This window comes from Pantherophis guttatus, chromosome 6, assembly GCF_059756535.1.
Source record: "Pantherophis guttatus breed Tessera chromosome 6, ASM5975653v1, whole genome shotgun sequence".
Classification (NCBI taxonomy): Eukaryota; Metazoa; Chordata; class Lepidosauria; order Squamata; family Colubridae; genus Pantherophis; species Pantherophis guttatus.
This window is the reverse complement of record NC_142068.1, coordinates 93,802,352-93,818,625: the sequence shown is the minus strand read 5'-3', so window position 1 is coordinate 93,818,625 and position 16,274 is coordinate 93,802,352. Positions and strand designations below refer to the sequence as shown.

At 42.3% G+C, this 16,274-nt stretch overlaps 1 protein-coding gene and 1 non-coding gene across 3 annotated transcripts in view; both read left to right on the top strand.

Annotated features, from left to right (window-relative positions):
- VCL (vinculin) overlaps positions 1 to 16,274 on the top strand; it is a 106,340-nt gene that overhangs the window by 37,999 nt on the left and 52,067 nt on the right. For both annotated transcript variants that reach the window (XM_034435401.3, XM_034435399.3), the window contains exons 3-6: positions 1,940 to 2,090; positions 5,567 to 5,675; positions 13,154 to 13,276; positions 15,680 to 15,840. In XM_034435401.3, coding sequence (XP_034291292.1) covers positions 1,940 to 2,090; positions 5,567 to 5,675; positions 13,154 to 13,276; positions 15,680 to 15,840 — 544 coding nt within the window. The remainder of the gene's footprint in view (positions 1 to 1,939; positions 2,091 to 5,566; positions 5,676 to 13,153; positions 13,277 to 15,679; positions 15,841 to 16,274) is intronic.
- Positions 482 to 658, top strand: LOC148113193 (small nucleolar RNA SNORD17). The gene has a single exon (XR_015728676.1). It is a non-coding gene; the product is annotated as a small nucleolar RNA SNORD17 (small nucleolar RNA).

Below are 16,274 nucleotides of genomic sequence, written 5' to 3'. Positions count from 1 at the left end.
TTTGTGGCTTGTGTGACGTGTGTTATTTTGGACCGCAACACTTTCCCTTCTGTGAAATGAATATTTTGTTCTGTTCTTGGGGGTGGAGGATGGTGTGAGACTTGGAATATTATCCTGGTAAACCCCATCCTTGAGGATAAATTGCTTTCTTTTTGTGAAATGAGCACCGGCGTTGAAAGCTCAGAAAAATCATCTTAAATTTGAGGGCTCAAAACCTACCACTGAATGATCCATTTGACTGATCTACTCTTTTTCTTTTTCTTTCTTTTTTTTTTTTTTGTAAATAATTTTTATTGTAGTTTTTCTTTTCCAAAACTCTAATACATATTCAGACAGACAATGTCATTTTTATATACTTTGGATTAACAATTCACCTAAAATCTATCTATCTATTTATATATATATATGTTTTCTTTCCTTTTCGTAGGCTTTATGTGTATTTCTCTTTAGCCAGGTTCTTCCTACGTAAAGCAAGATTTTTATGCAGCCCTAGTTCAGTGAAATCACAATCCGCTAATTTCTAGGCTTTTTTTTTTTTTCTGGCAGCCAGCAAACACTCTGCTGCCCTTAGTCTCCCAATGGGCAGCAGAGTGTTTGCTGGCTGCCAAAAGAAAAAAAAAAGCCTAGAAACTAGTGGATTGTGATTTCACTGAACTAGGGCTGTGTAAAAATCTTGCTTTACATAGGAAGAACCTGGCTAAAGAGATATACATACATACATACATACATACATACATACATATCCTCAGCTTCCTTATAAATATTACCTATTTTTATTTCTGTTATCTATCCACCTATACCATTTTCCCCAAACCGCATAATATTCCGAATCCTCTTTTTCTTTTAATTCTAAAGTTAGTTTATTCATTTCGGCACAAATGAGTCAATTCCCGCTCCCGGGAAAATTGATTGATTCCATTTACAGGAAAAATCATTTTGTGGGCATATCCATTGCCGAAATTCCAGATATATCTGGCAGCTCCAAAATGTGGTGTATCCTTGCACAAAATAATAATTATGCCGCGTAAGCAAGAGACTTTCAAGGAGGAGAGACAGGTTGTCCTCGAATTGTGGCTATAATTGAGCCCAGAATCATAGTCATAAATTGTACCAAGTTACCTTGTGATCGTGTCTGACCCTACAACTGTTTTTGTGGCTGTCATTAAGCGAACACGGTCGTTGTAAAGCAAATGTCATTTGTACAAGTCATTAAGAGAGAGACTAATGTCCATTAAGGGGTTTTTTTTTTGGTCAGATACTGGAAGTGAACACCAGACTCTGGCAAAAAAACCCATCACAAATCATGTGACTACGGGATGCCACAAATGGCTGTAAGTGTAGGCATGTTGCTGATACCCAAATACAATCAGGCGACCATGGAGGGAGGGGGTGTGGTTGTCGCAACTCCAAATCCAGGTTGTAACTAGTCAGTGGTGGGATTCAAATAATTTAACAACCAGTTCTCTGCCCTAATGACTGGCTGGGTGGGCGTGGCCATGGTGGGCGTGGCCAGGGGGTGTGACTGGCAGCACTCAGCCTCCTGCATTCCCCTGGGAGCAAAACCGCCATGGGGGGAATGCGGCGCCCCCTCAGTGCCCCGTTTTGGGCCTAGTAGGCCTCCCTGCAGCCTCTGGGAGCGAAAATAGGCCACGGGGGGGAGGGCTTGTGCCACACACCCCTGCACCCCGTCTTGGGCCTAGGAGGCCTTCTTGCACTTACTTGGGAGCCAAAATGGGGCACGTGGGGACTCCTGGAAGGGGAGGGGAGGGGCCAGCCAGCAATTTAATTACCGGTTCGCCTGAACCGGCTGAATCCCACCATTGTAACTAGCTCTGGGGAGTCTATCGTAAGTTCGAGGACTATCTAAATTGCTCTCCGCTGTACTCCTGGAAGGTAGCAGGACCAACATTAATTTTGGTTTCATTATCCTTATTTACAGAGTGGAAAATGCTTGCACAAAACTGGTCCAGGCAGCTCAGATGCTCCAAACGGATCCTTATTCAGTACCTGCTCGCGATTACCTGATCGATGGGTCCCGAGGAATCCTTTCAGGGACGTCGGACTTACTTCTGACCTTTGATGAAGCCGAGGTGGGATTTCTAATGATTGTAATAAAACTCATCGGTGGGTTGGAAGCTGGGAATTACATGGTCCGTTGCCTTGATCAGGGAGTTGGACTAGAAGACCTCTGAGGTCCCTTCCTGCCCTATGTTTCTATGCTCTATGATCTAATTTGGCAAAAAGAGCTAAAGCTCGTTCCTGTCTTAGAGCTTTTAACGTGTATCGAATGCTGCATAAACCACTGAACTCATGGAAGATGTCACTCTTATATCGAACATTCTCTGCTCCCAGAAACTTCTCTTTTGGGAATTGTTCTTTGCTCGGGTGTAAGGTGAGCTGAGAGTCAGCTGACATATTAATATCGGATACTATATTCTATTAGCAAGTATCTTTTTATTACTTCATTATTTTGCATCAGGACGGAGTTCTTTATTGTACAAGATGGGGCACTCTGTGGCTGATATGCACAGACCATTGTGCCTTCTCGAAGATGGTCTTACTGTCAGAAAAATGCAGCATGATGTAGTATGGTAGCGAAGTGCCACTTTAAGGTCTTGAATCTGGGATTTTTGGTATTTATTTTTTGCAAATAGTACTGCTTTTTCTTATAAGGGTGGCTCAGTGGCTAAGATGCTGAGCTTGTCGATCGAAAGGTCAGCAGTTCAGCGGTTCAAATCCCTAGTGCCACGTAACGGGGTGAGCTCCCGTTACTTGTCCCAGTTTCTGCCAACCTAGCAGTTCGAAAGCACGTAAAAAATGCAAGTAAGAAAAATAGGGACCACCTTTGCTGGGAAGGTAACAGCGTTCTGTGCGCCTTTGGCATTGAGTCATGCCGGGCACATGACCATGGAGAGGTCTTCGGACAGCGCTGGCTCTTTGGCTTTGAAACGGAGATGAGCACTGCCCCCTAGAGTCATATGTGTGACTAGCACATATGTGTGAGGGGAACCTTTACCTTACTGTTTTTTCTTAATTTTTTTTTTTCCAAAAGGGGTTTAAAAATGATTTCTGAGCCATGCCTACAGTTTGGGATTCTGATGTCTTCTTGCTTGAACAGTTTGTCCTGGGCTGCCGATAAATACTGGCTTTCATTTGCTCTCTCTCCGTCTCTCTCCGTCTCTCTCTCTCTCTCTCTCTCTCTCTCTCTCTCTCTCTCTCTCTCTCTCTCTCTCTCTCTCTCTCTCTCTCTCTCTTTCTCCCTCCCTCCCTCCCTCCCTCTCACACACAAGTTTAGCAGGGAAATTTGCATGAAAATTAAATGCCTGATTACACTTTGATTAGCATTGATTACTGACTTGTTACTCATTAATAGTCATACAGACAAGCAGGGACAACCACAGGTAGGGAAAAAAAATAAAAGTCCACAGAGGAATTGAGAAAGCCAAGGTAGTTGCAAGAGCCATCTTTGTTAAGGATATTGTTGTGTTACCAACCAGCAGAGTAAGTGCACAGAGAAACGGTACTGAGAGCAATGAATACAATACATACAAACTGGTTTAACAAAACTTTTACTTTGTAGTGAAAAACAATTGCATAGTCTTTTTAATCAATCCAAGTCTTTAGCCATTCAAATCAGTCCGAAGTTACAGATATCTTCTTACCAGACAAACAACAGTAATTCACGCTGGTAACAAATCACGCTGGTAGCATATCCATCCACGTCTTCACACACGACAGTAACAATTCCAACCAACAGTTCCAGTCAAGCAGCAAATCAAGCAATGATGAGAGCAGGTCCAACAATGACTATAGCTCGGCTTCCTCCTTATATACAGTTTACACTAGTAATTATCCACTTAAGATAAGTGAAGTCAGCAATGCAATGACTCAACAGTACAATTAGGATAATTGCAGTCAGCATTCAGTCAGCAGTCATTACAGTGACTCAGCATTACATCTTAAAGTTAAAGAATACATTTAAAGTGATAGAACACATATATTGCCTGGACAACTTGTTAGATTTATACCATATCCTAACAATCTTGACTCTTTTGACTTCCCCGTGCATGGACACCTTTGCATGCAAGCTGCCATTATCGTAAGAACTCTTGATATTGTTTCTATTTATTTCATTGTATCCCAGCTTTATTGTTTTTACAAACAACCCGAGGTGGTGAACATATCCAACACGCCTTCTTCCTCCTCCTATTTTCCCTGCAACAACAACTCTGTGAGGTTGGTTGGGCTGACAAAAAAATGACTGGCTTAAAGTCATCCAACTGGCTTTCATGGCTAAGGAAGGATTTGAACTCACGCTCTCTTGATTTCTAGCCTGGTGCCTTCACCACTATGGTAATTTCTAAAAAGCTTTGAAATCGGGTAGTATATTCTCAAATCTGCCTTTTTAAAAGTTATATACATTCACCACCACAGAGAACTTTTAACTAGAAGCAGACTTGCCTGCTTATAATATTTTTGTGTTTATTGGTAGAATGGCAACATCTGAATGTTCACCCAAAGAGACAGAATTAGATTGGGTTCACACTGCCCATGAAGCCCTCACATTGGACTTACATGCAATAAACCATGATTGTTTATTAACTATCATTCATGGCTCAATGTGTTGTAGAAACCCAATCATTTGTGGTCTTCTTGCTAAATTTTGGAATGATGGACTGCTAACTGTGGTTCTTATTATTCTTTTAGATTAGATTAACAGAGTTGGAAGGGACCTTGTAGGTCATCTAGTCCAACCCCCCGCCCAAGCAGGAGCCCCTACACCATTTCTGACAGATGGCAGTCCAGTCTCTTCTTCAAAGCTTCCAGTGATGAAGCTCCCACAACTGCTGAAGGCAAAAGCTGTTCCATGGGTTGATTGCTCTCACTCAGAAAATCTCAGATTTTCTCAGAAAATGTCAGAAAATCTCTCCTTATTTCTAGGTTGAATCTCTCCTTGATCAGTTTCCATCCATTATTCCTTGTCTGGCCTTCAGGTGCTTTGGAAAACAGCTTGACCCTTCCTCTCTGTGGCAGCCCCTCAAATATTGGAAGATGGCTATCATGTCTCCCCTGGTCCTTCCCTTCACTAGAGTAGCCATGCCCAGTTCCTGCAACCATTCTTCATATGTTTTAGCCTCCAGTCCCCTAATCCTCTTGGTTGCTCTTCTCTGCACTCTTTCTAGAGTCTCAACATCTTTTTTATAGTGTGGTGACCAAAACTGAATGCAGTATTCTAGGTGTGGTCTTACTAAGGCTTTATAGAGAGGTATTAGTACATCCCTTGATCTTGACTGTATCCCTCTGTTAATGCAGTTTAGGATTGCATTGGCTTTTTTGACTGCTGCCACACACTGCTGGCTCATATTTAGCTGGTTGTCCACTAAGACTCCAAGATCCCTCTCACAGTCACTGCTATTAAGCCTGATTTCACCCAGTCTATATGTGTAATTTTGGTTTTTCTTGCCTAAGTTTACCCTAATTTAATTTAAAACAATTGGCTGGTAACAAAAGAAAAAAGAAGAAGAACCCACTCAATAATTTCATAGTTGTATTTATTTTCTTTCAGGTCCGTAAAATCATCCGTGTCTGCAAAGGAATTCTAGAATACCTCACTGTGGCTGAAGTAGTGGAGACTATGGAAGACTTGGTGACCTACACAAAGAACTTGGGACCAGGTTAGAGAACCCTTAGATGTCTCTGACTCTGCCCCTTCCATTGATTTTGTTTGTCAGATGGTCAAAAAGGGGATCCCATCACCCCGGGACTCTGCAACAGTCATAAGTACATGCCAGTTGCCAAGCGGCCGAATTTTAATCACGTGACTAGGGGGATTGCTGCGTTGGTGGTGTAAGTGTGCAAAATGGGCATAGGACACTTTTTTCAGGGATGTTGTAAATTCAGACGGTCACTAAATGAATGGTTGTAAGCCAAGGACCACCTGTTCTCATTTTGTCAATCTCTCGCTGACCTTTGTAAGTTGGCCAGATGTCCAGCCCAAGAGCACACGGAGCTCCTCTGGATAGTAAAGCTGCAGAAATAATGCCTTTCTTTTAAAAGTCTCATCAGTTGCTGGGCTTAAATCCCGTGCACCATGTTCCTTTACACAGCTGACACTTCAAATGTTTACCAGCAGGGGTGGGCTTCAAAAATTTTAGCAAGGGGTTGTCTGCCCATTTGCTGGGTGGGTGTGGCCCAGTCGGCCTCCTACACAGTGGTGTGGGGGCGTTTTGGCCCTCCCCTGACTCCGGAGGCTTTTCTTGAGCCTCCGGGAGGGCGAAAACGGCCTCCCCAGGCTCTGGAGGCCCTCTGGAAGTTCTGGTCTTCCTGAACTTCCGGTAGGCCATTTTTCGCCCTCCCCGAGCCTCCTCACGCACTCTGCACTTACCTGCATCCAAAACAGGCCGCATGGGGACTCTTGAGAGAAGCAGGGTGGGGTGGGGTGGGGTGGGAGGGGCCAGCCAGGAGTGGGATTTGGGGGTTCTCCGAACTGAACAGAATCTTAGCTAGAGGTTCTCCCAAACCCCTGCGAACTCCCAGCAGCCCATCCCTGTTTAACAGCCAGCCTCTTTGCTCCTCCTTTGTTTCTCCAACCCCAAGAATTAGATATGCGAACTGTCTGAAATGGTGCGGCATGGATACCAGTAGTGGGTTTCAAATTTGGCCACTACCAGTTCGCTTGTGGGCATGCATGTGCTTGCGACGCTTCTGCGCATGCGCAGAGACGTCCAGGTGGGTGGGCGGATCCTCCCGCCACCACTACTGGTTTGCCCGATCCGGGGTGAACCGGTAGCAACCCACCACTGGTGGACACATCCCTCTCTTGCTCCAGATGACAGCTTCTTGAGCTCTTCTTGAGCTCTCTTTCACTGACCCTGGCTGTGACTCTTTTGCAGCCTTCTTTGCAATTTTGTCACAGCTGTGACTGTTGTATCTACACTGACCCCCAAGAGATGGCCAAGTGGAATGTTGTGAATGGACAGTCGGAGGGAATTCAGAAAGGAATGCAGAGCTGGAGGGTGGAGCAGTCCTAGCACTGCTTACTCTTTTTCCTTGTTGTTATAATGAGGAGAAGGGATGCCATGGCTCAGTGGCTAAGTTGCTGGGCTTGTCGATCGAAAGGTCTGCAGTTCAGCGGTTCAAATCCCTAATGCCGTGTAACGGGGTGAGTTCCCGTTCCTTGTCCCAGCTTCTGCCAACCTAGCAGTTCGAAAGCACGTTAAAAAAAGGAAGTAGAAAAATAGGGACCACCTTTGGTGGGAAGATAACACCGTTCCGTGCGCCTTTGGTGTTTAGTCATGCCAGCCGCATGACCACGGAGACGTCTTCGGACAGCGCTGGCTCTTTGGCTTTGTAACGGAGATGAGCAGCGCCCCCTAGAGTTGGGAACGACTAGCACATATGTGCGAGGGGAACCTTTACCTTTACCTTTATAATGAGGAGAAGAGCAAAAGGTTCCTGATACAGACCAACGGAAGGGAGAAAAGCATAGAGGGTGGATGGTTATTTTATTTCTTTGGATACTGTGTTTATTATTTTTACAAAAATAACTCAGGGCAGCAAACATAGGGCTCCTGTTTTCTCTTATTTTCCTCACAACAACAACCTCTGTGAAGTGAGTTGGGCTGACTGGTCCAAAGTCACCCAGCCGGCTTTCATGGCTAAGGTGGGATTTGAACTCACAGACTCCCACTTTTTAGCCCGATGCCTTCACCACTAGACCAAACTGGTGCTCTTGTTTGCATTTGACTGTGTCTAAGTGTGGAGAACAAACTCCAGAAATAGCTAATGTTAGCTATACTGGCTTTTGTTTTTCATTTATATTCTTAATTTGTTGGGAGTATGTGACCTGTTTGGGTTTTGGGGAAATGTTCTAAAATAGGGGGGAGGGGGACATTTTAATGGGCTGGCAGCCAACAATTGATCTAATGATTTCCTGTTATTACCTTTGCATGGTATCTAGTATAGATATAGTATATCTAGTACCAAGATGGCAAACCTATGGCACGAGTGCCAGAGATGGCACACAGAGCTCTTTCTGCGAGCATGCGCGCCGTCGCCAGCTCCTCTTCCGGGTGGACAGCTGGTCTCTTCTGGGTTTGGCGCACATGCTCCAGTTTTGGCACTCGGTGCCGAAAAGGTTAGCCATCACTGATCTAGTATAAAGTATGATACAGAGGTATCTGGCATCCGATTGTCTCCCAAGAACTTCACAATTTAAGGTACTTCCATTGAGTTTCTTGGATGTCAAGTTTCCTTTCCTGGTTTCGGCCCAAATGATGCCAGTGAGACTGAACTGGTAGCTCAGACGTGATGCTTTTTATGAGATCTACAACTAGGAGGCACCACACCTCTCTTAGCAAAGACTCCAGGATGAACCAAGGAATACAACTACAACACTCAGAAAGATAGAAGACAATTGTGAAGTGTTGCCCCCAAAACATCCTTAATGCAGAAGTAATTGTACACTCAGCCTGTTTTTTTTTAACATTTTTATTTTCTTTTAATGCAAAACATTCCATCATTCATTAAACAGTGTGTTGTCTGAATACAAATTTATTTGTGTCGTAACAGTTAAAACTTACCACCATATTATATAAATTGAATATATAGTATATAAATTGAATAAATAAATAAATAATTAAAAAAATATTCATTATTTATATCTACTCTTATTTTAATATTAATGCTTAATACTTAACATATCTATTATCTCTATCCATTGATAAAATAAATCCCATATATTGTAATAATCAGATCCTTCTTTTCCATTATTTCTGCACGTTCCAATATTTTCTTAATCACGTTTTTATCTGCAGGAATCTCTTCGCCTTTCCAATTCTGTGAAAATACAATTGTAGCTGCAGTTATTACATGAATAATCAAGTACACCTTTTCTTTACTATAGTTCCCTGGTAAAATCCCCAACAGGAATATCTCAGGTGTTAAATCAATGTGCTGCTCCATCATCTTCTCCAACCACATACGAATTCTTGCCCAGTATTTTTTTGCTTCTACACACGTCCACCACATATGATAATACAATCCCGGAGTCTGATGGCATTTCCAACATTTAGCTGACTTATCTTTAAACATTTTTGCCAGTCTTTTCAGGTGACAAATGCCATCTATAAAACATCTTGTACAGATTCTCCTTGTATGCAGTTGACATTGTTAACTTATAATTTCTGTCCCATAATTGCTGCCATTTATCTAACTCTATCGTATGTCCAGCTATCATATGTCCTTTGATGAGGCACCCCTGCTCTAGCCTCTCTTCCCCATAGGCTCACAGCAGCTTCATTCCCTCAAGAATTTGGAGAACTTCTAATCTGAGGAAGGTTTTCACCAGCTCGTCTTTCCACCATTTCTCATGGAGTTGCCTTCGGTTCACCATGCTTCCCTGGAAGTCCATATTTTGCTTTTCCAACAGTCCCTGCACACCCCAACCCACAAAAACTCGGGAGAACCTCGGACCAATCTCTCGAGTCCCCAGATGGCAACTTCTCTTTCTTAACTTTGAGAACTGGAAGCAAGGAGGCGCTTCCTACTGAGCAGGGCTGATCTATCTGCATGAGCTCCCTCAGTATCTGCTCCTCTCCTGCCTTTTCTGCTGATCACTGATTGTAATAAATTACTTATGAAACTGCCAATTTATTAAGATTGATGTTTGAAGAGATTGCTTTCTTTCGGTAGACTTGCAAAACATGTTTGTGCAGAGACTATATTTATTCTCTCCCAAATATCATTTAAGCTGGGAAATTGAAATTCAAGAACGACTGTTTGTTTCTCCTAAGCAGAATCTGCTTATAATTTATTGATTGTTTTCTATCCATCTCTTTGGGGAAAGAATGCCCAGTCTTGCCAACTAAATGCCTGGGAAACGAACTCATTGCTTTTGTATAGCAATGCAGAACAATCTGCTAATGAATCCTGACCCTCTGCATAGCCGCCAGGGATGACATTGGGTTAGGGACCAACACCATCCACCTGCCACTGATGTTAAATAGCTCACTATTTCCTGAAGCTAAACTTTCTGCTTCTTATTCATGTCATCTAACTCTGCCTTGTCAACTTAAGTCTCTTAAGTCAACTCCTGTTGTGGCTCCGTTACCGGAGCCTGTATCATTGTCAGGAGAGGACTCTAATGAGAGTGAAGGGGAGGAGTTGGCAAGGCCTCCCTCTCCAGGACCCTCCTCTCTGGCAATGCCTTCGGTGTCTGCCAAAGGGCAAGAGATAGGGCCAGGGCCAAGCACGTCCACGCAGCCACAGATGGACAGTGATGAGGGTAATGAGTCTTGGCTGGACCCACGCCAGCGTCGCAGAGATAAGCGCACGCAACAGAAGAAAAGGCGTGCCCGAGATTAGGCTGAGTCACTGGACCACACCCCACAGGATATAAAAGGGAGCGTGGTGGCCAGTCAAACCTTGTGACGAACAAAGCTGAAAGCTTCCACGCCATTCTGCATTGCCGGACTTTTGCTTTAAGACTTTGCTGGAAGTATCTCTGGACTTGATTTAATTCCGTAATTATTGAGCTGCTTTCCTTTGATGTATCAGAAGTGGGGAGAAGTTATCTCTCCTCTTTGTAAATAATAAACTCTTGGCAGGCAGCCACTAGGTTGTTGCCAAGTTCCGTTATCATAAGGAAAAGGATTTTGCCGGCTGGTTTGGTCTTTAACTCCTGAACGTCTGTTGGTGTGTGTGCATGGGGTTGGGGACAGAACAACTCCTGCAAGATTTTGCAGGTTAAGACCTGGTTTTTCTCCACCAAGCATTTGGGCCCAGTTGAGGGACATCCCATTTTGATTGTTTAATTCTTGTGCTTGGTTGCCATGTTGTATATTGAGTTGTTTTTTTAAAAAATGTGGTGTGCTTATTTTTGTATTTCTGCTTTTATTGTATACTGACCCTATGGTTGGAGTTTGTTGTGGCCTGCCAGCGGCCAGTGGAGCTGATGGCAAACTCAGATAGGGAGGAGGTTGGGGAGGAACATGGGCCAGTCCTGGAGTCTGGGGAAGGCTCTGATGAGTGCTCTGCGTCAGAGGCAGAGATGGGGCCAGGGCTGTCTGACAGTTATCAGCTGCCTTTGGAGTCAGACATCAGTGGGGCAGAAGAATAGCTGGAGCCTGTTCCCAGTGTGTGCATGCGCAGAGTTGCCAGGAGAAGGGAACAGCTAAGGAACAAGGGCCGACTCAGGAGTAAAGCCACAGGTGGACGGTGAATCGCTTCTCCCATACAGAATAAAAAGAAGCGAAAGTGGAGGGGAGTTTGGAGGGGGCAATTAGCTCAATTCATTAGAGTGAAGATCTGTTCCTGACTTCTTGCCAAGAATTGTCTGCTCTAGCCTGGCGTTTGGAAGATATCGGCCTGGCAGCTCTCTAAGCCTGATAAAGGTCTGTAGTTGTGAAATCTCTTGAAAGACTGTTGGCTCGGAACTTTGCTGGAGAGGAATTCCCTTTAAACTAAATAAAAGGGATTTTATCAGGATGAGGAGTCCGCTTCATGATCTTGGGAGGCCTAGGTCAGAACAGAGTTGGGCGACCCTATAAATCCATTAAGCAAACAAACATACTTGCTGTGAAAATGTTTTACATGGAGCAATGTTTTGTACACACATATACAAACACAAAGACCATCTCATTTAAAACAGTAACGTCCAGCGTCTTCTTCTATCGTAATAGCTATATGGAGAAATAGTTTGGGTGTTGTGGTTAAGGCATCAGGCTAGAACAGGAGTCTGCAACCTTAAACACTCATTTGGACCCGTTTCCCACAGAAAAGAAAACATCGGGAGCCACAAAACCCTTCCCGTGCCTGACTATTTCTCGAGCAGCCACAAAACTAGCATATGTAGTTGAATTAAATGTTCTGTTTTCTTCTGAAACTTTTCTTTTTTTGGATTTATCCATGGTTGGCCTACCAGGGGTTGAAAAGCTCAAGTGACAGGGAGCTACAGCAGAGGGGTGAAAGAGCCCCATGCGGCTCCAGAGCCGCAGGTTGCTGACCCCTGGGCTAGAAACTCCGAGACCTGGAATAGCAGTCCTGCCTTAGGCATGAAGCCAGCTGGATGACCTTAGGCCAGTCACTGTCTCTCAGCCCTAGGAAGAAGGCAATGGCAACCACTTCTGAAAAAAAACACCCCAAGAAAACTGCAAGGACTTGCCCAGGCAACCTCTGAGAATTGGACACAACTGAAGGGAAAGGGGGAAAAAAAATACTTGATGAGCTTAGTGGAAGTAATTTTTACAACAAGGCTGTAGGAAAATCAGTGCAAATAGAGTTAAGTAACTTGCTTAAGGGCAAAAGAATAAGTGAATGGCAGAGGTCAAATGAGTGTTTATGGACTTCCTGGTTCTTTCTGTGATGATATTGTTTCACGGATTCATTATGTCATACAGTCAACTCTGAATGAATGGCTATCTGATGGCATAAGAGTTTTGGGCTATTGAAATGTGTCCCACACAAGCAAGCCGCTTCTGTTTTCATTGCTTTCCTTAAACAGGCAATTCAATAAAAGCCTAAAAATTTATTGCTAAATGTCCCATTGATTCACCATTTTTTTTAAAAAAATTGATTTATATGCCGCCCTTCTCCGGAGACTCAGAGCGGCTTACAATGCGCTAAGCAATAGCCTTCATCCTTTTTGTATATTTATACAAAGTCAGCTTATTGCCCCCACAACTGGGTCCTCAGTTTACCTACCTTAGAAAGGATGGAAGGCTGAGTCAACCTTGAGCCTGGTGAGATTCGAACCTGCAGTAATTGCAGACAGCTGGTCTTAATAACAGGGTGCTTTAGACCACTGTACTACCAAGGCTCTTTTGGGGGGGGGGTATTTTGACTACCGTGTTTCCCCGAAAATAAGAATCTGTCTTTGGTCTTATTGCCATGCACTCACCGATTGGGCTTATTATCAGGGGATGTCTTATTTTGGGGAAAACAGGGTATAATTCAAAACCTTCTCACGTTTTGAATTATGATGAATCCAGCAAAATTATGGTACATTCGATTTCAGATTGGTTCATGATCAACTGTGACAGCTTTCCCTGAAGAGAAACAGCATTTTCAGTTGTTCTTGAATGTAATTTGCTCTTGCCTGAAATCTTAAAAACGTGGCTTCTTGGAGACAACCTCTTCCATGTCCTTGGTGTAGGAATGACAAAGATGGCCAAGATGATTGACGAGCGGCAGCAAGAACTGACTCATCAGGAGCACCGAGTCATGCTGGTCAACTCCATGAACACGGTGAAGGATCTCCTCCCCGTCCTTATTTCAGGTGAGCCTCCATCAAAACATGCATGGGAACCATGGGATTGCGCGAAGACATGCGCCATATATTTGTGAAGCAGAGGAATACGCATAGTGAAAGGTGTTCAAACATAGACTCTTCTTATATGTCTGATAAACACGGTGGATAAAAATCAATGATTTCTTTTTTTAAAAAAATAAAAAAATTGGATTTTTTAAAATTTAAATCGGATTTTTTAAAATTTAAATTAGATTTTTTTTTATTTTTATCAAATTTATTTTAATAAAATGCTCTTGGAGTAAAAATTTATCTTAAGATAGTTTTCTATTTAAGATACATTCATAATTTAGTTTATTCAGCCTGAAATGGAGCTTCATTATGAGGCTGCATATTCTGCAACATTGGGACTGTCGGTGAATCAACAGCCGGTCAGAGGAGGAGCTGCTGTGGGACAGAGACGGCAGTTGCTCGTTAAAAATTATGATTTAAATCGAGTTGATTTAAATCAAGCCATTTTTACTAGTGATTTATATCATGACTTAAATCGTGATTTAAATCAACTCGATTTAAATCAAATCCTCCCTGCTGATAAACCTACTGTAGAACTAAATCTGTGATTTTATTTGTGTCTTGTGGGGTGGGGAAGTTCTCAATTGACATAGCCTACGTATCTCCTATTTATGTTCTGGAAGCTGGGCTTCCTGAGACATGTGAATGGATGGGCTATTTATATGTTGTTATATTTGTTATGCTTGCCTTGAGTGGGCACTACAGTCCAGATTAAGATCTTGCTACTGTTTGATTTCGGATTAAGTCCCTACATTTGTTGAAAAGCACAAACATTTGAATAGCATAGCATAGCATAGCATAGCATAGCATAGCATAGCATAGCATAGCATAGCATAGCATAGCATAGCATAGCATAGCATAGCATAGCATAGCATAGCATAGCATAGCATAGCATAGCATAGAATAACAGAGTTGGAAGGGATTTGGAGGTCTTCTAGTCCAACCCAGTGTTTAGACAGGAAACCCTACAAAACTTCAGACAAATGGTTATCCAACATCTTAAAAACTTCCAGTGTCGGAGGATTTGCAACTTCTGGAGGCAAGTTGTTCCACTGATTAATTGTTCTCACCGTCAGGAAATTTCTCCTTAGTTCTAGGTTGCTTCTCTCCTTGATGAGTTTCCAACCCTTGCTTCTTGTCCTACCCTCAGGTGCTTTGGAGAATAGCTTGACTCCCTCTTCTCAGTGGCAGCCCCTGAGATATTGGAACACTGCTATCATGTCTCCCCTAGTCCTTCTTTTCATTAAACTAAACAGTTCCTGCAACCGTTCTTCATATGTTTTAGCCTCCAGTCCCCTAATTGTCTTTGTTGCTCTTCTCTGCACTCTTTCTAGAGTCTCAACATAGCTCAAACAATAACAATAATTGTGATTAAGAAAGGAAATGTTACTTAACACTGACGATCTGCGCTTGAGATCTTGACAAGGAAAAAAAATGCTCCTTCTGATTATTTAATAAAAGAAGAAGAATCTGCAAATGTGAATTGCACAAGCATTTTTAAAAGTCTTTTGAAGAATGGAATTCCAAAAGTCATAGCTCCAATTATCAACAATGTCAGAAACGATGGTGCTTCTATGGATAGGCTATGTCCAAAAGATGTTTTTGAAGAAATGCCAGATGTAAAACAAATTTTATCTGACAAGATAGAAATTATATCAAAAGTGGATTTATAATTGACAAGCCAAGAGAATGATTTATTCTCTTGGATATTTCTCTGGGTCTACCAAAAAAACAGACTGTGGTTTTAAAATTTAAAAATTTAAAATTTAAAAGGGAAATACAAATGACAAACCTGGATATTTTTTTTCCTATTGGATTTGCAAAAGAGGCTTGAAGAACTCTGCCATAGGACAAAGAAGAAATCAAGATAAATCAAATCATACAACAACATTGGAATGAAGTAAAGATTAAGTCTATGAGAAGTAAAGGAAGGGTATATAAATACGGTTTATTTGATCAAGGTTAAAATAAGATGTTACTTCTGCCTACCCTTTTTGGGCTTTCTGCTGACATCAGGACTGAAAAAAATGATTTCTGGATTTGTTTATCGATAAACAAATATGGAGTATGGGATAAAGAGATAAATGTAACTTTGGAGGGGTGAAGAGTAACTACAATTGTTTAAATTGTTGTGATTAATGTTGGAAGTCACTTCCTTATGTATTTCTCTTCTCTTTATGCTTTCTAAGCTGTTTTCTTCTTCTTTTTTCTTTCCTTGCGTTTGTATCATATTCTACTATTATAATCAATTCAGGAAAATGGCCATAGAAAATCATCATTTATTCCGCTCACGTGTATGTAAAAGGACATTTCCTAGCATATCTTCCTGATATCGTTTGACCTTCTATGTCATTTCTGCAGCAATGAAGATTTTTGTAACAACTAAAAACTCTCGGAACCAGGGAATTGAGGAAGCCTTGAAAAACCGCAAATTTACGGTGGAGAAGATGAGTACAGAAATAAATGAAATAATCCGTGTACTGCAGCTGACTTCCTGGGATGAGGATGCTTGGGCCAGCAAGGTGGGTGTTTTCTATTTAGGCTGAGAGTGATCTAGGATTAGACATGTAAGAATATGAATCCATATTTAAAAAAAAAAACACAAGAACTAATTTATAGAGTGATGTTAGCTAATTTGGTATATGATTTTACCCTTAGGATAATGCAGTTCCTTTGTTAGCGGAACATTAAATGTAGTGAGAATATTTTAAAACTGCCCTGCAGATTTCCTATAATTTATCCAACAAATTGGATGGCTATTTGTTTTAAAATTGCATCTCCTGGCAGGGAAACACCCCAATAAGCAAATAAAGTAACACAATCTGAATGTTTCTCTAAACCAGTGTTTTTCAACCTCACCCATTTTAAGATGTGTGGACTTGGGGACATCCCAAGGGCATCTTGGGAGTTGAAGTTCCCACATCCAGTGGTGGGATTCAGCCAGTTTGGGCCAGTT